This window comes from Strix aluco, chromosome 26 (assembly GCF_031877795.1).
Source record: "Strix aluco isolate bStrAlu1 chromosome 26, bStrAlu1.hap1, whole genome shotgun sequence".
Lineage (NCBI taxonomy): Eukaryota > Metazoa > Chordata > Aves > Strigiformes > Strigidae > Strix > Strix aluco.
In genome coordinates this window covers 5,174,218-5,194,443 of record NC_133956.1, presented here as the reverse complement: position 1 = coordinate 5,194,443, position 20,226 = coordinate 5,174,218, and the positions used below count along the sequence as shown (strand labels likewise).

Sequence of the window (20,226 nt, the reverse complement as noted above, 5' to 3'; positions counted from 1 at the left end):
AGCTCTGCCTGCCTCAGATAGCGACGGGGTGTTACTTTGCCTGTGTATTAAAAATTCACACTTGCAGTTATTAAGTCTACTGATAAATGTCTGTCAGCCACGGTAACCTGGCCCATAACTGATTGCTGTAGGTGAAGAACAGGAATAGTCAGAATGTTGCCCAACAGAACCGGTCTAAAGGAGATAAAACTGGGCCTTTGATTTCAGTTTAGCACAATTCATCTAGCTTCATCAAACAGAGCTTGAGTAATTGCTTGGGTTAAAGCGTAACCAAGGGTTTAAGATATAAGACACCGCCTGAGTCTAACCAAACAAAGACCTTAAACTGAAACCATATGAGTAAGAGTTTTGGTATGAAGAGTCACACATGTCCTTTCACAGGGAAAAGCCTCAATTCAAACCTGCTCAGGATGGCTCCAACCAAACCTTACAGAAAAAAAAAAATCACACCAGTGCCAGGGCTGCCGGCTTTTGCTCCTCTCAGTTTGGTGAACACAGGGTCCAGGACTGTCAAGTCTGCCTGCAGTGTGTCACCATTCAGGCTCATCTTCTACAGCCTAAGAGTAGTTAACCTCTTCTTAAAATCACAACTAAAAAAACCTGCTGCTTTTTTAGAGTGAGAAAAGACTTCTTTCCCCTAACTTCTTGAGCTATAGCTTTACAAATTAATGGCATCATTTTGCAGTAAACTAATATAATGAATTTTCTTCAGCTGAAGATACTAGTCCACATAGCTCTTTTATTAAAATCCACCTTCCTGTAGTCATTTATTCATAATTTCTGCCTCTGACCCTCTCAGTCCTTTTTTGGGGAGGACACCAAAAGCAGTTTTAAGAAGAACTTGTGCTCAGGGGAGATGCTCCCTCAAAAAAGCTGCATCCACCTGGGTGCAGAACAACAACACACAACAGCAGCTGCTTACCCTGGAGGTCGGCGTGTCCCATATGGCCAAACCAAAGTAGTCTTCTTCCAGGAGATTGAGGTGGTCACAGACTTTTTTAAGTAAATCCTGCCCCTTGGCATGTTTCTGCAAATAGACAAAAGAAGTTCTGTAAGTTGGGCTGCTTTTTGCCTCCTTGTGGGAAAGGGGAGAAAGGGAACATAATCAAACCACACTGTACATTGCCAAGAAGGGAAAGAAGTCCCGAGAAGCTCAAAATCAGATCTCCTGGCTGTTTCTGAGCAAGCACCCATTATAGGAAAGACCATCAGGCATAAAAATTCAAACCAGAGAGGCAATGGGAACTGCAGAGGGTCTCTCTGCTACCACCAGCTCTGTGTCTGAAGCCCCACCAAAGCCAAGCTTCTCAACACAACTCAACAAACACTGAGGATTTGTAGGGATTTTCCCTCTCAAAGTACATCTACTGCAGTGGTATCTCCCAGCTCCAGCCCGTCAGACAATCAGGTGTTGATCAAAAAGACGATCAACGCGGGTATGAAACTGCTGCTACAACCCACTGCTATGGTCGCCTATTTTGGGGCAACCTGGCTTAGCAGGGTCACAAAAGAAACAGCGGCTCAGAACCAAAGACCATCATTTCCGTGGCCTTTCCATCAACCCGAGCTGCTGATGAAACCCAGCTTCTCCAGTTCTGCCTTACGCACCAAAAGCTGCTTAGCACACAACTTCCTGCCTCAAGAAATACACTTTGAGCATTCCTATCTCCTTTTTTTTTTCCCCCCAAATCCTGCAGAAGTGAACTGGCCCTAGGAACAGATACCCTTTTAGTCCAAAAGCACGAAGGAAAACATCCCTGAGGCACAAAACTATGGCAACCAGAAGCAGCTCATTCTATTGGAGGCTCTGCTAAGAAGAAACCGTGGTTCCAGTGATGCAAAATAAGCTTTACTAATGCATTGCTTGTGCCCGCATCTCTCCTTTTAGTCGTATTTGCATGGCAGCTGATCCAAGATCATAGCCTTCTTTTATTCCAGCCCTTCAGCTGTAAGGTCTTTAGTGCATACGTTGTGACTCTATAGGTAATATAGTGCATCTGTTAGCCTGGGTATTTCTTAAGGAACTGGCACTTAAAAGACATACAGGAATTAAAAACCTTCCATGGCCATCAACTGGAGAGGATGTCTGAAAGCACTTATTCTTCTTGGATAAAGGCATTTGTGCTGCTCTTTGCCTACACTTTTGCAATTCCTTCCCAATTAAGTCTTAATAAATTCTCAAACTGCTAGAGCAGGATTACATCGGCGTTAAAGCCAAGGGTACTTGTCAGGTCAAGAGGGTCTCACCAGCACAGCAGCCCCTCCTAATCCTCTCCACAGTGCCCACCACAACACGCTGGACCTACAGAAAGAGACTTCTAACGTCCTGCTCAAGGCAGGACCAACCACCCCACCAGCAGCTCTCCCTCCCACGACAGCATCCGTGCAGCCTGCCGGGATTTGCAGGCATCGCTGCAGCAAACTCACGCACAAAGCCACAGCAAAGCATCACCAGCACTGCAGGGAACAGATTCCTTTTGGGGGCTGCACACAAAACCCCCAGCAAAGGGGAAGGCGATGGGGGCGGTGATGCTGATCCCAGGCAGCAACAGCAGTGACACCGTTACACAAACGGCCAGCACTGACCTACTTGCCCAGGATCACCCAAGGTAACAGCTCTCACAGGAGCCCTGTGCCCAGATACCCTCTCCTGGCCCATTTAAGCCAGCAGGACTGGGGAAAAACAAGCGGATGGGAATATGTTTGAATGGTGAGTACCAGATTATTAATATTCTGGACAAGTACTTCAATACTGAAATAGGCATCTCTGCTAGCTTTTTATTGCCCTGACAGCAAGACAGCCCTGTGAGAGAATGCACAAAATAAAGCAGAAGAAAAGCCCTCAGATTAAGGGTTTTGCATGGCTGTAGGTCAACATAATAATTTTAAATTGTTTACTGCAAATATATTCAAGTGTAGGCTAAACACAGCATGTTTTTCTTTACATCCAAGCTCCAGGAGTTATGTTAGCCAGCAGCCTGATAGGTGAAGGTACCTTGGGTGAACAGAAAAGCACAAATCGACAACCCATTTTGTCCACAGGAATGGGGCAGAAGATACTGAGACAATCCCAGCCTGACACAAAAACTCTACTCTGGGATACAAATGAGAGAGAAGATGAACAGCAAGTAAGATAAATTGGTTTGTTTTTTTTTTTTTTTTCAAACTGACCCCCACCTTTACAAAGCAAGGCACCCTGGAAATCGTAGAACAATTAAAAAAAAAAATTCCTAAGCACCCAGAGATTTTTACAACAATAAGTTGCTATAGCTTACAGCAATATTGTTCTGCAGTAAAGCCTGTCATGTAATTCACTGGCAGCAAATTAGGCCCCTATTAAATTGTGTTTGTGGTGATTTTTCAAGGGGAGGAGAAGGGAGAGGGAAAAGAGGCGAAGCAGAAACAAACCCCAGAAGTACTTACATCCATGGCGCACTCAAAAATGGTGTCATCCAGCAAGACGACTTTGCAGTACATGTTTCTGTGTCTTTTTACTGCTTTTTGGGCAGCTTTCAAATCCTTCTCTGCTTTGGTCTCCGGAGCCTCTTGTTTCAGCTCTGGCTTGGCACACTCTTCTTTTGCTTCCCCTCCTTCCTTGCCCCCGGGGTCTGTGCTGGCCGGCTCCTGGTCGTCCCTCCTCTCTTCCTGCGCAGGCTGAAACCCCCCCATCACCCAAGTTGCAATTTAGAGGTGTCAAGCAAAAAAACCATCACAAGAAACAAGCACTGCACAGGTAGGGCTGGGATCTCACCACAGAATTAGTGTGACCCGGGACCTGGAGCAGCAGCTTGCATGGGCAAGGTAATGGCATTAATTTTTAAAGCCCTTCAAGTCATTCTCAAGTCTTCATTTAATAAAGGATGTAATAAAAAAGAAAAAAGGATTGATTCGAGAAATCAGGGCTGGTTTCATCATGCAAATCTTCACGGTCTTAACGACAGCACCTTTTGAACTAGTAAGTTTTTCCCCTCCTAGGACACCCCAGCGCACCCACTGCACGGGCCCCCGCGCTCTCGCTGGGCCCTGGGTGACGGGCTTTGCTCCAGTGCCACCAGCCCTCAGTACGGCAGCAGTGGCATTAAAAGGGGGGTCAGTGCTGAGATTTCACAGCCCTCTGAGCTGATGGAGCAGCGCTCTGCCACCAAAAATGGAAGGCAGCCTTCATACCACTCTCCCTTTGCCTACTGAAGCACTTTGCGAGCCAGTTTAATTCACTAAAATAGCCAAAAGAGTTGCAGTTTGGGGACAGGAGGAGGAAGGAAGCTGTTTTTTTTTTTCCACTGCCATTTCAGCAAGTTAAAGGAGTTCACGGCAGGCTCTGACAAGTGCTGGAAGTGGCTCGATGCAGCAGGAACACGCAGCCGCGGCAGAGGAAGAGCAAAACCCTGTCTTTTCAGCCCATCGCATCTCATGAAATCACACCCAGGCACAACTGCACGGAGGTATTTAAAAACTAAATAATGTCCACAAGCTGCTGACTTCTGTTCCAGCAGGGCTGGGACAATCGGGAGCAGGGAATCAGTCAAAGCTCGTAATGCCCGTCAGCATTTATCAAACAGGCAGCACCTCACAAATGCTTTCACAGCAGAAATATCTGCCGAGTGTCACAGTTCAAAAAGCCACTGACACTGATCTAAAATAAGAACTAAAAAAAAAAGAAAAGCACAAATGCTTCGTCTGAAACAACAGCCCATGGTGAAGGAAGGCTGTGGCTGCACACTCACATGCACTCAGAAGCAGCAAATCAAAGTTAAATAGAGAAAGAAATCATGCATTTTCCTCTTGAAGACACAATTTCTGGGCTGAAATTGCATGAAAATTTCCAGCTCCTCCCCATTCTGCGAATCCCAACCCTCAGAGGTACAAAACACAAGCAGAGATCATCACATGGTTTTCACAAGCTCAGAAATTTGGGAAAAGAAAGAAAAAGGTGTTACTTACTACCTTCTCTACAACTTTGTCATTTTAAGGAGGTGGATTTACACTGACTGCCTGCAGTTGGCAATGCTCTAACTTGTATTGCTCCAAAAGTCAGAGTTTGCAGATATGTAACACCTCTCTGGTGTTCATTCAGAACTTAAGGCAGCAGGGTAAGTAATCCAGATTTACCACGAATATACTACGACTCCAGCAATACACACAGGTTGGTTGGGTTGTAAGAAATCCCCATCTCAGGAGCACCCACCTTCCTCCGGTAACTCCAGGCAGCCGCATTAGTAACAGCAGAGCTGCAATTACCCAAGGAGTAAGAGAGGGCATCCAATACCCCCAAATCAATAACCAGCTGCAGCTTTGCAAATATCTCCCTGTGGGTGTCTCTGCCTCAGTTCCTACCATGCTTTAAAACCTTTAAATTTTGTAGGAAAAATGACCCTGGCTGTAAAGAGTAGACATCAGACAGCTACTAGGAGCTGGGCTCAGCCCACGTGCTGAGCAGAAATCCCTGTCTACATGATGCATAAGCAGAAAATATTTGTATTTGGCAGGCTCAGCACCAGCCCGGACTGAACTGATGACCAAGTCCTGAAATGCCACGCTTGCGCTCCTTCAAGTTGAAGAAACCCTTTCCCAAATCCACGTCCTCTAGCACTCTCCACCTCATGCCACTGACCTGCCTTGATTCTGCACACACCAAGGACATCCTGATGAGCAACTGTGAATTACGTCATGAATTATGAATCTGAACCCTAGTTCTGAAGTGACTTCCCATGCCCCAGCAGAGTAAAGAGTCAGCACGGGGCATTTTAAGTTATGCTGTGAGGTCTGAGCACAATTTCAGGAGCAGGTACTTTGCAAGACAGTCTGATAGAGGAATGCAAGAGTGGGAAGTACGTGATGCAACACAGGGAGCTGACAAGAGCCTTTTTAGCATCTCATGAGTTTTCTGATCAAGCTTACCATCCTAGGATATGAAGTTTTTCTAGTTTTGGCTAAAAAGACACATTTTCAAGAAGATAAAGGAGCACACCACGTGGAGCAAGGTGTTTTACCTGCGTTTCCGCACTGCTTAAGGAATGGAGATCGAGCGATGGATCGGTTTTGAGCTCCGGCTCAGGAGCTGCAATTGGGGCTTTCACCAAGATGTCTTCATCAGGGTTGGCTCCTAATCCCGGGTCTTTCTGGTCACCTCCCACCTCTTTAGCAGCATCAGTGTCTTTGTCCTCTTCGGACACCTGAGACTTGGGCCTCCTGAGAAAGGATGAGAACAGGCGGGAGAGACCCCGGCCCTCGGAGGTGCGGCGCTCCTTCTTGCTCTGCTCCTCGTGTGTGGGTGTGTCGCCGTTGGAGGCCTTCGGCTTCTGTCCTGCCGCAGGCTGTCCCTCCGACGTCTGCTGAGCCCCTTCCTCTAGGGAAGCTTCTTGTTTTTGTGTTTCAGCAGCTCCTTCCTCCTCCTTGGCTTGCTGCTGCTCCGAATTGTCGGCGTCCGCCGCTAGACTCTTCTCTGTTGTCATGATGATGCTGTAAGAGAGGTGCAAAAGGTCTCAGTCAGGAGCTTTCCAGTACTAAAGTGTGTGTTAAGCTGTTCTAACCAAGCCACAAGCACAGACACACCAGTTCGCCAGTCACAGCCCCCTGTCCTGCCGACTCCAGCCTACAAAGTCATTAAGAGCAAAACCATTCATTTTGCTGTTTGCTTTGATCGAAACATCTCTATCGACGTTTGCCCAGGCACCTTCCACCATCTGGACAGCGCTGACTCCAAACTGCTAAATGCCCTGGCACCAGGTCTGCAGCCTGACAAGAGCAAATGATTAAAAAATGGAAACAAGATTAGGGAAAGGGGAGGAGATAGCAGAGAGTCTTGCTCCACAGGGCTGTCCTGAGGTCCTCTCTTCCTCCAAGCCCCTGTTCCCCTCTGGCAGCACTGGGAGCGGAGCAGATGATGACATGCACACGACCATGCAACCTTCCTCCTGCCACGCCATGCCAAAACCCCAGCCAGCCTGCGATGGCTTGCAGGGTTACAGCATCCTTCACCACCACTGCAGAAATCTGGAAAGGAGAAATCTGCTGCTTGAGAAAAAACTCATACAGTCAACAAGAGTCAAAAATTGCATGGCCGCAAGTTTCAACAGCTGCTCACTTGTAAACGTCCCTGAAAGAGGTCACAGATCCTCACCATGAACTAAAAAGGGGGGTATCTAAACACGATGAACCATACTGCTGCTCTGCTCGGGACACTGCTCATCAGTGTCCATCAACTATGCTGATCTGCACAAGACAGGTCCAGAGGAACCGAGCAGGCTTCAGGATTCACAAGATCTTTACACTGCACACTGGAAAAATGTAAAATGAAAAGGCTTCTAAACAATCTCCATAACGGAGAGCAGATTTCTTCAGAGCCTGTGCTATTAAGCTGATGCAACATTTATTTCAACTTTAGCCTGGGCTGTTGACACAAAAAGATGGAAATCACATGGGAAGAATATCTATTTAAGGTATAAAGAGGACCCAAAATAATCATGCTTTAGAGAGGATAGAACTAATCTTTGCACGTTGCATCACATGTATCTACAGCAATAAATTGTCACTGCTTACACAGAGCAAATAGCATATAATCCTATATGCCTTTCAATCTCCCCAGCTCAAACCTCAGCATACAAACATTTGCTCAAAAACATACTTAAAATTAAGAAACATTTCAAGATGTCGCCCTCCTACATATTATTGCATTCAACAATTTTAACTCATCCTGATTGCCAAAATAACCAGAGTGCTTGAAAGAGAAAAGCCCTCCTAGTCTTCCAAAGTACTCTTCCCTCGCATTTAATGCAAAAGCTTAATATTATTCCTAATGCTGTGGTTCAAACAAAGCAGCACCAGAGACCTTCACTGAATTTGTTTCTCCTGCAACACAAATCTCCTGAGTTTATGAGGTTTGTTTTGGTTTGGGTTTTGGGTTTTGCTTGGCTTTTTTTGCAAGGAGGGCTTTGGGAAAAGCAGGGATGGTAACCCACAGGGTCTGTGCTCCCATCGGAGTGATTCGGAGCTCTGTCAGATTTAGGACAGGCTCTCTGAACTCTTTGAAACTCCTTCACTTGGATTTAGTCCCCCAGCTCTGGGGACGAGCTGCAGGGCCCATTTTAGCCTGGTCTCCTGCAGAAGCCAGGTTTAGAGCATCATACCCTACACACGATCCTCCCCTCAGTGAGCTGCTCTGGGTTTTTCCAAACCCCACGGAGAGGTGGAGGCCACTGAAACAGCAGCTTTCTACCTGCACTGAGAGAACGGGGATCCAAGCAGCCAGCCTGCACGGGCATCCACGGGCACCTGATGCACCAGGGGAATCATTGCAAGGCAAAGATGGTGCTGAAACCCAGATGTGGCAATGCTCCGAGCTCGACAGAGATGCAGATGTGCAGAAAACCATACTGCACTGGTTCTCCTCCTCCAGTGCTTTGCACGGGCGAAGGCAGGACACCTTGGCATAACCCAACCAAGGCAGCAAGAGCACCCAAGGGGAATTCTCCGAAACACTTGTTGAGCTGGGCATTGTGTCACCTCATTTCCCCAGAAGTCTTGCAGGAGTTTGTTTTTGCAGGATTATCACAGAACAGGCTCTGCAAGAAAGCTGTAAAATCCAAGTTAAATGAAAGGCTACAGCGGATTCACACAGCACCCAGCTGTCTCCCACCACCACCCTCGAGGAGGGGGCAGCTTCGCGCCTGCTGCTCACGCTGAATTTCCTTTTTCCCTAAACCAGAAACATCAGAGAGAAGGGAAAGCAAGTTAAACCCAACCACACATGAGACGTAAGAGCTCTTAGACCAAGGGTTCACCACCCACAGAGCACACACCGTACAGTGAATACCTGAAAGCTGCAACTAGCAGCAAACTAGCGGGGTGAGGGATGGCTGCTGGATCGCAGGGACAGGATTGAGGTTACCACTGGTTTAGCTGGGATTATGCCACGAGTGGGGTCTGCAGTTTGGTCCAGGAGAGGTTTTGAAGAGGCTGGGCGCTCACTGCAGGGGCTAAGGGGCTGTGATCAGTTTGCAGATGGCAGCATGTGGGTGAGTTGCCCCTGCAGCTCTTACGGCTGTTCCCCTTCCTCCCGTGACCCCTTGCTAGGGACGCTGCAGGCCCCGTCAGCAACACAAGGCTCCGTCTGCAGAGTCACCCCCGCCACCACACAGCCAATTCATGCGCTCAACAGCTCTCCAAAAACTCCTAGAGATGCTACAAGGCACTGTGGGGTGCCACGAACTATGTTCAGCCAAATGCACATCACCCCGAGCCCATGACACAGGACAGACTCGCCATGGGCAACTCCCAGGGCAAAGCTCCCGACGCCCCGGCACACACAGAGCGGGGAGGATGCGCTGCAAGACTGTCCCACCACGAACACACGACAATAGCGAGCTCCCTTCCGCACCAGCTGCCAAAGCAGCCTGCTTTGTAGTTGCTTCCCACTGTGTTTGTTTTGAATAAATACATTTGTAAGAATCTTTATCGAAACACACAACATTGGAAGCACGTTGCTCTTAAAAATAAAAAGGCAGAATCAAGGCTCTTGAGATGACGACCGCAGGGAGGGCACAGCTGAAGAGCAGCTCTTATCAACTGTGGTAAACAAGAGGGACAGTCCACAAACAAACATTTCCTCCGTACGTAGTTTTCTCTCCTTAAATACCAACATTTCTGGAACAAGAAAAGTTTACTTGTTTGGATTTCAGAGCCGCAGTCACAGACCCTTCCTGGCGTGGGAAGGTGGGTCTCGCTGGCGATGAGCAAACGTCTCCGTGTCTTTCCTCCAGCTTCCAGCAACCACCTCACAGCTTGGCCAGATCCCCTCGGCGGGGCTGGGGATGCGGAGACGGGCACGTACGAGCCCTTCCCTTCCCGGCCCTTCCCCATAAACATTTAATAGCAGCAGCCAGCACCAATAACTCACTGGGTGCAGGCAAACATCTTGCTGCAAGACCCGAGTGTGCTTCTCTGACACGTGGGCTCATGGCTGCTTCCTCCCCTTTGAAGTTTTATGTTCAGAAACGGTTTCCTAAGCACTCAACCGAAAGCAAAGAGATTTGTAAGTGAGCAACATAACTGAGAGGCCACATTATTTAAAAAAAAAAAGCACCTTTGCTGCACGGAGATGTTTGCTGAGTAGTATTTTGTTTCCAACCCAGCCCACAGCAGAGCCAACACAAAGAGCAAAGTTCCCACTCTGCTGCTCTTCAACTTGTTATTTGGAGAACACACTGCCCACAGCCAAACCACAAGCAGATTTTTATTTAAATTAAACTCTCTTCCATCGCTATTCCACAAGGCAATTCAGCAGAGCCTGCAGGTGTCTTGGTTGCTCCATGGATGCTGAAGGAGGATGCTCTGCTCTTCCAGGAGCACCCAAGCAGTGCTGCTCACCTCCTGCCATGCTTGTAAATGCTGGATTTGGGGGTTTGTTTTGGTAGAGGATGAGGGTTTTATGCTAGACAGCCTGTAAAAGGCAGGCTCTTCACAAGTCTAGTGTAGAGAAGGCGTTTAATGCCACGGAAACAAGCAAATCAGAGCAAAACTTAGATATGATCCCACATAGAGATTTCAGAGTAAAAATCTCATCAGAAAACAGTTCATTTATACTTAAGCATTTTAAGTTTAAGAACATGCTACTCCAGACAAGAAGACTTTAGCAACAGGAAGGAATCTGAAAAAAAGGTAATTAAACACACCCAGAGCAACCTGTGGGGAGACAAATAGGCTTCTCCCCTCTGAGGAGACCCACACCACAGGTCGAACCCCCCACCATGAGCATCCCCCCCTTCACCTGCACCAGATCAGCCCCCAGAAGAGGACCTGGACCTCCTGGTGTCCCACGGCACCACCGGGAATGTCAGTGCTTCGGTGATGAAGAGAGAGCCCTGCACACCTCTTCTTAAAAGGTATCAGCAACTCTGAACATCAAATGTGAAAGCAAACTGCTACATGGGCACCGTATGATCCTGCTGTTCCCTGCACAGCAGACCCTCCAGCCACCCTGGAGACCCCCCAACCTCAGGGCTCACCCCTGTTTCTGTGCAAAGGCAACATCTCTACAGGCTTGCAGTCACCTGTACACTCAGCCTGCTTTTCTGCATCAAAATCCTTCAGAAGAAAACAGACTTGAGGCTTAAAAGGAGCGCAAGGGCTCACTGCTCACCCTGTTCCTAACACCCATGGTTCAGGCCAACACTAATTCATACCTGGCAAGCAGAGGATAGCAAAACTCGGTTTCAACCCCACACCGCTCCACAGGCTCTGCTCTTGAAGACGTCAAAAGATAACCACGCTCCAAGTCAAACCATCCCCCTTTTCCAGCCTGCACACACACACGATAATTTATCTACAATACAGATTTTACAGTGGCTCAACAGATCCCAACGGCTCCCTCTCGAGAAAGGCTCCAAGCCTGGAGGATGCGGAATTACTCACTCACTGCGCCTGCGCTCCCCGAAGGTTGTCATTAAGTGATGGTGCGTTAGTTCTCTGGAAATAATGATGCTGCTCGTTTGGGTTGTTTCGTGACAAGTTACAGAGGCCTAAAGAAACACTAATATTTAGATACGCATCTAGCACTGTCTTCTACCTGTCAGCATGCTCCGGTCTCTCTTATTTAGGCACACAAATAAGCGTAGTAATAGTAAAATCTAACAATCCCTGCTTGAGAAACAACTTATGCCTCATGCCATAACTGACTTAATTTCCAGTGTTTTAGACTTTCAGAGAGAAAAGAAAAAGGACTGTCCACCACCAGGAAGGTTCGTTTCTCAGAAACTCAAACCGTTTTGCAGCAATGCCCAACGCCAGATAATGGTAATCACGCTGCTGGAACAAACTGTCTTGACCTTCCTACCCAAAAATGCGTGGCTTCGCCAAACACTACTGCTACAGCAAGAGCTGGAGACAATGATAAGAGAGAAATTTCTGCTAAAAATAGGCAAAAAATCAAATAGTTTCAGCAACAGCGTGGTTTTTTAAATGCGTTCCTTCCTGTTTCATAATGTGTGTGAAAAGCACACAATTCACCAGGGAAACTACATAGAACATTGCTCTGAAATAGCATAGGCTGAAAATTCTGTTTTTTCAAGACCTGGTACATGTGCAACAAACCTGAGTCTGTGGGTTGGAGAGGAGGAAACTGCAACCGCCACAAGCAGGACTCGCCCCACGCGTGTGTTCAAGTTACGTATCCTACACATGATTTTTACTACAGTTAAAAAAAACATAGCAGAGAGCTGTTTGTTCCGTTTTTTTTAAACAAAATAAGAAATTCAAACGCAGTAAAATAAGCCTCTCAATAGGAAATTCAAACAACTTTAAAATACTGTAAAGCACCAGAACCTTTCAAAATTTATTTAATATATTTTATTAGAGGAATAATTAGCACTGGCGTTTTATAACCCGTTAGAATTAAGATGCATCATCTTTTTGTGCTGGTACTTTGGGTCTTGAACAAAAGGGATGCTGTCGCTCAGCTGGCAACGCTGCCTTACCCAGAGGGTAACAGGAGACTTCAGGAGCCTCATCGAACGGGGGAAAAATAAACCACCCAACACAACACAGATGGCACATTACAACCGCCCGGATTTAATTCTCACTAGACCAGCCCTCATAATCTACTGTATGTCGGCAGCACCATGCCCCTCTTTCATCTTCTGGTATCGTACAGCTTTCCTATTTAAATGAGGGCAAAAAATAGTAGCTCACCATCTGCTGAAAGCAAATCATTTTATGTCAAATTGAAGACTGGGCTTATAAAATGACCTGACTAAATGGAGCAGTAAGTGCATTACAACCAAAGGGAGCCAGGAGCTCCTCCCCTTTATCCTCAGAAATCCTCCTGGATGCTAGAGAATTCCTTATGCAGGAATTCATGGGCTTTGCTCATCAGTAAAGCACTGAAATTTAAATGAAAACATGTACTTGTCACTGGAACCTTGTCTACAGCAATGGGTTTGGAAAGGCTGCCCATGTGGGACCTGTTAAGAAAACTCACTTGAACTCGGAGCAGTTGGACCCAGAATAGAGCCACGGGGAAGGCGCATGCACCAGGCTGCCAGCAAAATAAAGCTGCTCATAGACTACCCCTCCGCGAGCTGCAACACAGGAGCAAATCAGTAGTTTGCTAAAAAGACTAAGAAAAGTGTCAGTTTAACACAAGTGTTGCTTCCTGTTCTGTAGCGAGCAGCAGAAGTGACTCTCGGGGCTCCCTTCCCCTGCTTCAACAGAGGTCAGCGCAGAAACAACAAGGTTTTGCCTCGAACGCACGGCGCCTGCTGAAGCTTTTCCTCCGCAGAAACAAGTCTCCAAACCACCAAACCCCCCACAGAGGAAACAGCGAGCTGAGCCTCTCAGGCAGGAGTCACACTGAAACCCTCCTTTGCAGAAGGAGCCGGTATCTGCCCGACCTCGCGGAGGAAGGGAGGGACCCCCGTCCCCATCCCCACCCCGCCGCCAGCTCAGGCACCTGCGCCCTGCAGATAGCATCCCCGGTCCGTCCACCAGCTCCCGTGGAGGCAGGAGCACGGGCAGCCCGGCACGCACCAAACGAGGCAGGCGCCAAAAATCTGTGCAAATAAAAGCAGCAGGAACGGCGCAGCCCGCAAGAGCGCCGTGAGCGAGCGGCGCTTCGTCACGAGCGAGCAAAGCCAAGGACGCGCGGGCTTCGTCCCTGCAGGTCGCTCCATCACAACCACTCCTGACTCTGCACTGAAGGAATACCTGCGGTGGCGATGACAGCAAACCAGAGACGATAACCCCAGCGCCGCACGCGACCACAGCCTTCCTCCTCCAGCAGCACGCTGCTTTCTAAAGCACCAGAAATAAGCAATAGATCTCAATCAACTGAAAAGGAGGATTTTTTCCATGCATTATTTATAGGGGTTTTTTTTTTTTCCCCCTGCCTGAACACAGATGTGTTTACTCACACTGTGCCTCATTTACACTCAAGGTTTAGCATAACAGGGCTCATTTTCCTTCCTTACAGTTTTTCAAGCACAGGGGTAAAGCGCTTTTTGCTTTTGTCGTTTTCCCTTTGGCTGTTTCCAAACCAAAGCTATAATTAGAACCCAAGAGGGACCTGCATGCTCCTTTGATAAAGAGCTGCCTGCTAGATAAATACCACCCGTGCACACACACACACAGAGGCACCTGCCAAGTACGTACCGCTGCAGCACCGAGAGCCAGAAGGATGTTTGATGCTTCAGAGCATTGATGTCTCAGAGGTTTTAGCTCTGAACAGGCTTCATCGCCTGCTGCTCCTGCTCTGCAGCGGGTGCCGACGGCCCCGGCTCACACACACGGGCTGTTCCTCCGCTGCGTGCTGGGGACATGGTGCTTAACCACTTGATTTGTAGTTATACGGCTGCAATACAGTTTGCATTCATCCGAGTGCCTCAAATACACCTGCCACACCCTGGTACAACGCCCAAAATTCTTTAAAAATAACCTATCGCGCCAGTTATTTTTACCTTATTAGCTGCACAATATATGCACAGCATTTAAACTATCTAAGGAAACCACTTACAAGAAGGGCTGGCACAGCCTGAGTCATGCGAGGCTCACCCTCCGCCAAGCCCAGGTAAAAGCTAGCTGAAAGCATCCTCAACCCAGGCTTTAAACTGGGCTTACTGCTTCAAGATTGCCACTGAATAGGAAGGATACTTAAACAAGTTAGCACCTATGCTACCCTAAGCTGATTTCAAGATCTTTTCTCCTGTAAATCAGCCATTGCTTCTCCTCCTCCTGACACCAACACTCCAAAAACATTCAATGCAAAGGAGACTCATTCTCCCTGGCAAGAGTCTGCAGTGAGGGATACCCCCAGGACACGCTGTCTAAACCAGTGCTACAAGGGTCTGCCCAGAGGCAGCAACGTGGGTTTGTTGTCATTTTTAATGAGTTAGTACCTGCTGCCAGGCTGAGTTTATTTACACTGTTTGCTCTAGCAGTGAAGATGGGGGCTGCAAGGGGACAATTACCTTTACAGTAATTATCAACAAGCCCTGAACATTGCACTTTTAAAGTTTAATGACCTCCACCTAGGAGTGCTGGAAAGCACTGGCCGGCTGCAGATTATTTTACTAAATTCCTCAACTCTTGGTTTTCTCAACAGGATGGGCAAGCCCCAGCCGCTTACACCTGCGGAGCAGCACAGGGGATGAAGAAGCTGGAGACCTCCTCAGCATCCACCGGCCTGGAACGACCCAGCCCCACCACAGCCACAGCCACTGGCTCTGGAGACACGACTGGGATGGCTGCAAAAGCTTTGACAAGCCTGGGATGACTGAGTCAGCTAGCAGGGAGGTTTGTAAAGCTGAGTTTCGCTGGGTGGGTACATACCGCCGCAGGTATCATACCCACAGCAGCAGCAGCCTGCGCTTGCTCCCGAGCAAGGGGAAGGCTTTGTTTCAGGAAGCTGCCACCCTTTGGTGTTTTCCCTTTTCTGAAGTCTCCTCTTCTTCTAGGGCTCAGCATCACAAACAGCAACACCAGGACAGGGAAGGAGGAGAAATCTGTTCCCACCACAAACCTCAAGCTGTATACTCCTGGTATAACAGAAAGAACCCAACCTTCAACCATCCGAAAGCTCACGACCACGCAGCTTAGCTTCAGAAACCACCAAGAGCTAATTAAAGTCCCCCAACAAAACCAGAAGAGCCTGCAGAACCACAACCCCCACAAGCCCTCTCCAAGCTGGCTGCAGCTCCCCAAGGCACATTGCAATGGGGAATGCAAACTGGGATGCAGACCCCCGGCCAGCTGCTGTCCTTGCCTCAAGGCTAGGGACAGCAAAGCATCTTCTGTCGGCACCCTGCACAGAAGGGAGGTGGGGAGACACCTGCTCCAGAAAGGTCCCCTTTCTGTTTTTAACTTTTTTAAAAAAAAAAAAAAAAAAAAAAATAGTACAGCTTAATTCAAACTCTGCACCATTCCCAGAAAAGCATCCCATGGGGATGATCCCACTGCGCATCTCCAGACCCAAGGAGAGCAGGCAAACACCCAACACCATTTAAAGCCTGGGTGCAACCATGTTCTCAACCAGACCTGGACCACGGGTAATCAACAGGCAGGCCTGCAAACCAGCCATTCAGATGTTTTCCCAAATACTTGTACCCAAGAGTCAGATGCTGTTTGTAAAGCCTCAAAGTATTAATTCAGTTTGATTGGGACAAACTGAAGTGCCACCAAGGCCCCAGAAGGATGTTGCCCCGATGAATTCACATATTACAGAAGAGCAGTGCATGTGCCAGGCTCGCACTCGGACACTAACACCACCTCCACAGGGGTGGTTTTCTTCCCATCTTCCCTGCTTGTGCTGTTCAGTGACTCCAAAGTCACCCTTTCCCCTGGGGTGGCTTCACAAGCTGGAGAGCAAAGGAGAAGATGGTTGCTGGAAAATCACAGCAGGCATTGCAACACCTCCCAGGCAGAGGGTGTTCCCCCAGTAGCCCTTCAGGGATCCTGCACCCCCACAGCACACAACACCCGCCTGGAGTCAAATAAGCAATGGGAGATCACAGTGTCAGGATTAGTGAGACATCCTCACTGGCAGCCCCCATCCCACAACAAAGTAGTTCTCCTCTTCGCAAGGCTAGAGAGAAACCCACACTGAGCACAGCTTCCTAGTATTTCCATTACACAACGTTCACTGTCCCACATTTGGCACAATACTGCCCGTTTCATGCATGCAAAAGCACCTCATGGGTGCCTGAAGGTCCTGCCCTGTGTCCAGCACCTCCTACACACATTTCACTTCTGCTTCTATGCAACAAGAACCCATACCATCGTCCCAAAGAGCCAAGAGCCGGTGACGGGTACCGAGACAGCGGGGAGACACCGGGACACCGACCCACCAAGGGGTGACACGACTGTGACATCCCCAAGGCTACACCCCAGCATGGCTGGCAGCCGATGAAAAATCCTCCCAACCCCACCAGGAACAGAAACCAAATGGGAGGGAGTGTGAAGCAGTGATTAAATATCTTCTTCTGTGCTCAGCAGTTAATTACGAATAAATTACAGGAGCAGCTCGGTCCTGTCACCCTCCCCAGAGTCGTCCTTTTGGTACCCGATGTGGCTGCAGCAGAACCACCCTACCCAAGACCTCCCCGCTGTTTCCACCAGTCAGTCTGTTTGTTTTTTCCACCCAGCAGTGAAATCAGGCAGCTTTAGGTTTTAATCCCCTTAATTAGGGGTGTGCAGCAGTCTTCATTCCTTAATTACATCCATTGACACATCTGATGCAACACATTTACAAACAACCATTTTCACTGGAGATGGCTTTGAATCAAAATTGCCGTCTTTCCCACACTGGCTGCGCTGTGTTGCTGATGGAGAGAACACACAACGCAGCTTTCCAGATGCTTTAACAAGATACACTCATGCACAGCTCGGAAATGCGATTTTCATTAAATAATCACCTGTTTCTTTGGCAGGATTTAAGCACGAGGTGACTACAGCGCTGAGAAATCACCGGCAGTCTGCTTGAAGCAGCAGAGCGGGAGCGCAGCTGTTAAAAGTTTGCAGCAAAAAAGTTACCGTTTCAGGCAATACTCTCAATATTGACCCAAGGGATAGAGGGACAATATTTCAATGCCCAACCCAGTTATTCCGGTACATCGCTGTTCCGTAGCTCGGTTAAAGGCAGACAACGGCACGCTTCATTTCAGTTGCTCAGCTGTCAGGAATCCCTTTGATCCTCTGGCAGAGCAAATACCCATCGAGCACTTTATTACCACCACTTCTGCTGCCGAACCAAAATAATTACGCTGACACCTTCTGCCTGCCCACGGAGCCATTAGTGAGTTATTCCACGGGGTGCCTGTGTTCGCTCTTGCTCTGAATTACTACCCCGGACTCCCGTCCTAATGCACTCATAGCTCACTAGGACACAGCAGCTGAGCTCCAGCGTGCAGCCTGTCAGCGATAGGAAAGAGTAAGCAGGATATTAAATATCATCTTGGGGGGAAGGGAGAGCATTGATTTAAAAAATGGGAAGGAAGATAACAGGGCACTGAGTTCTTCTCCACTGCTGGAGACCCAAGCAAGCATCCTCGCTGGTCCCCACAGCTCCCCTTGCTCAGCTCCCGCGTCAGCCCTCCTGCTCTTGGTTGTTGCAATCATTTGCATGGAGGAAATACGCACGAATGTTGTTTTCTTCAAACTACATAAAAGGAAGCTGCGTTCACCCTCAGTACCTGCAGGGAGGGGGTCAAACACACTTTGCACTCACATTACAGGGGCTGTTTGCTTATATTTTCGGTTGCTGCCTTCCTTTCTGCACTCGACAGGTTGGGATGGGAAGGGTTTTGTAGGTTTTGATTCCACTGAACAAGCACTAGCGCTGTCATGTTTGAGCAGTTCCCAAGAGATATTTTTTACTTCTTCAACTCCCACCTTTGCCATCCAGCACCCTAGGAACACAATACTAGCGCTGCGTCTCATATTGATGCTCCTGGATGGCCCTTGTATTTCCAAATAACACACTGCAGCACCTTCCTCTCCAGCCACACTTAATTCTGCCGATCCAAACATCGCTCCACCCAGGAATCCATACACTGCTCGATGGACAAGAAGCACTAAAAGGATCTCTCCCACCCTTCCATCCGGCTGCTCTAGACCTGCTCTCCCCTCCACCACCCCACTGATCCCCTCCTACCCTCTCCTCATTCACGGGGCCTGCCCAGGTCCCCTGTTCCCCAGCCTGCTCACACCTTTCCTAAACACACACATCCCTTACAACCTTCTCCCTTTCATTCTGCATTAAATGTTGCACCAGGAGAAGCTTAACATCCCCAAAGGCATTAAAGAGAGCCTGGGTGTAAAGACAGGCGGGCAGACCGCAGGCGTGCACGCTGGGGAAACGAGGGCATCGCTTTGAAGTTGTAAACCAGCCTTCTCCACTCCCACTGGTGCCGATGCACATCACTGTGGCACAGCCAGCACGCTGCCAGCCACCATCCAGCTGAGAAGACAACAGCTCACAACTCATTCAACATTGCAATTTTAAAAAAAAAAACCAAAAAGACCCCTGCAAGACAGAATATTTCCTTTGGTAGGGATAAAGAGTATGCAGAAAAGAGAAAGCAGCTGGTGCTAGTTTAAATATCTCCCCGTTAAAGTAAATTGTAGCTGAGGCTAGCACTGCTTTCTGGATGAGCTACTGGTCTTGTGTACACAATTTAGCATCCCATTGATACTTATTTTACAAGTTAGGTCTTAGAATAATCCTTACTCTATTCAAAGTATCAGCATGTGTGTGCGCGCACACACACCCAACAATACAAAGGCGGTGTGAATAACTGCATGTTTTTTTGGAGAAGCTTTGCTTATTTTTCCCTTTTTTATATTTAAATCCCGCTTGTGCAATTGCCTCATGCACAGCTGAAGCCTCATTGAGCCCAGGGCTGCTTCATCCAGCTGAAAGCTCTGCAGACTCATGGGGACTCAGTGCAGCTCGGGTATTTATCAAGTACCGAAACCACCAGAAAATTAAAAATAAACCTTTTTATCCTCAGTATTTTGGACTCAAAACCTACTGGTCTTGTCCAGCACCCAGTACTGAAGACTGAATGGAGAGCCCCAGCTAAAATTATGCTGCAAAAGGGCTGCGAGTGCCACAGTCGCAATACCAGACAAGTGAGCTACTCTTTTCACGGTGCTGCTGACAGCAGGAGCCACACAACAATATTGCTGAAATCCACATTCATGCAGCACAAGGGAATAAAATGCCACACAAATCCTCTTTTCTGCAAGCTCTGTTGATATCATTGTTCGGGCTAAAACTGCCATGAGAAGACCCTTCAAATGAGGCGAGGGCGAAAGAGTGGAGAGAGCAAAAAGCATCGGTGAGCTCACCCAGGCTCCCCGGCCAGGCGGCTCATGCCAAACCGGCTCTTTACTCCTCCAATAAATACCTTCTTAAACCACCCCCTTTGTACTTTCTTCAGGTTCTCTTCACATATACACAAGCTGAAGGTAAATGGTCGCCTGTTCCTCCATAAGACGGAAATAATGAACATGCAAATGAGGTCTGACCTAGGTCCAGCTTGCTCCAAGACACCTCCTTGTCGGTGTAAGCTGTTAGCAGAGCAGTACAGAAAATGAGAGTGGAGAAAAGCCACACCAGCTCCAGAGAGCAGGTTGGTTTTTGCAGCTTTTACCATGGCGAGAAGAGTGGTTGCAGAGTAAAAAGGAAAGCAAAGCCAGAAACAAACGTCAGGAGCTGGTCTCCCATTTAGGACGTTG

At 48.2% G+C, this 20,226-nt stretch overlaps 1 protein-coding gene across 34 annotated transcripts in view; it reads right to left on the bottom strand.

Annotated features, from left to right (window-relative positions):
• Positions 1–20,226, bottom strand: part of EPB41 (erythrocyte membrane protein band 4.1) — an 87,647-nt gene that overhangs the window by 45,400 nt on the left and 22,021 nt on the right. For 7 of the 34 annotated variants that reach the window (XM_074807283.1, XM_074807287.1, XM_074807284.1 and 4 more), the window contains 3 exons: positions 5,991–6,459; positions 3,424–3,654; positions 923–1,027 (listed from right to left, as the gene is read on the bottom strand). In XM_074807283.1, coding sequence (XP_074663384.1) covers positions 923–1,027; positions 3,424–3,654; positions 5,991–6,452 — 798 coding nt within the window. In that variant the 5' untranslated portion in view covers positions 6,453–6,459. Of the gene's footprint in view, positions 1–922; positions 1,028–3,423; positions 3,655–5,990; positions 6,460–8,215; positions 8,515–20,226 lie in introns of those variants that run through there. The other 27 variants (XM_074807274.1, XM_074807275.1, XM_074807276.1 and 24 more) reach the window with 15 other exon arrangements.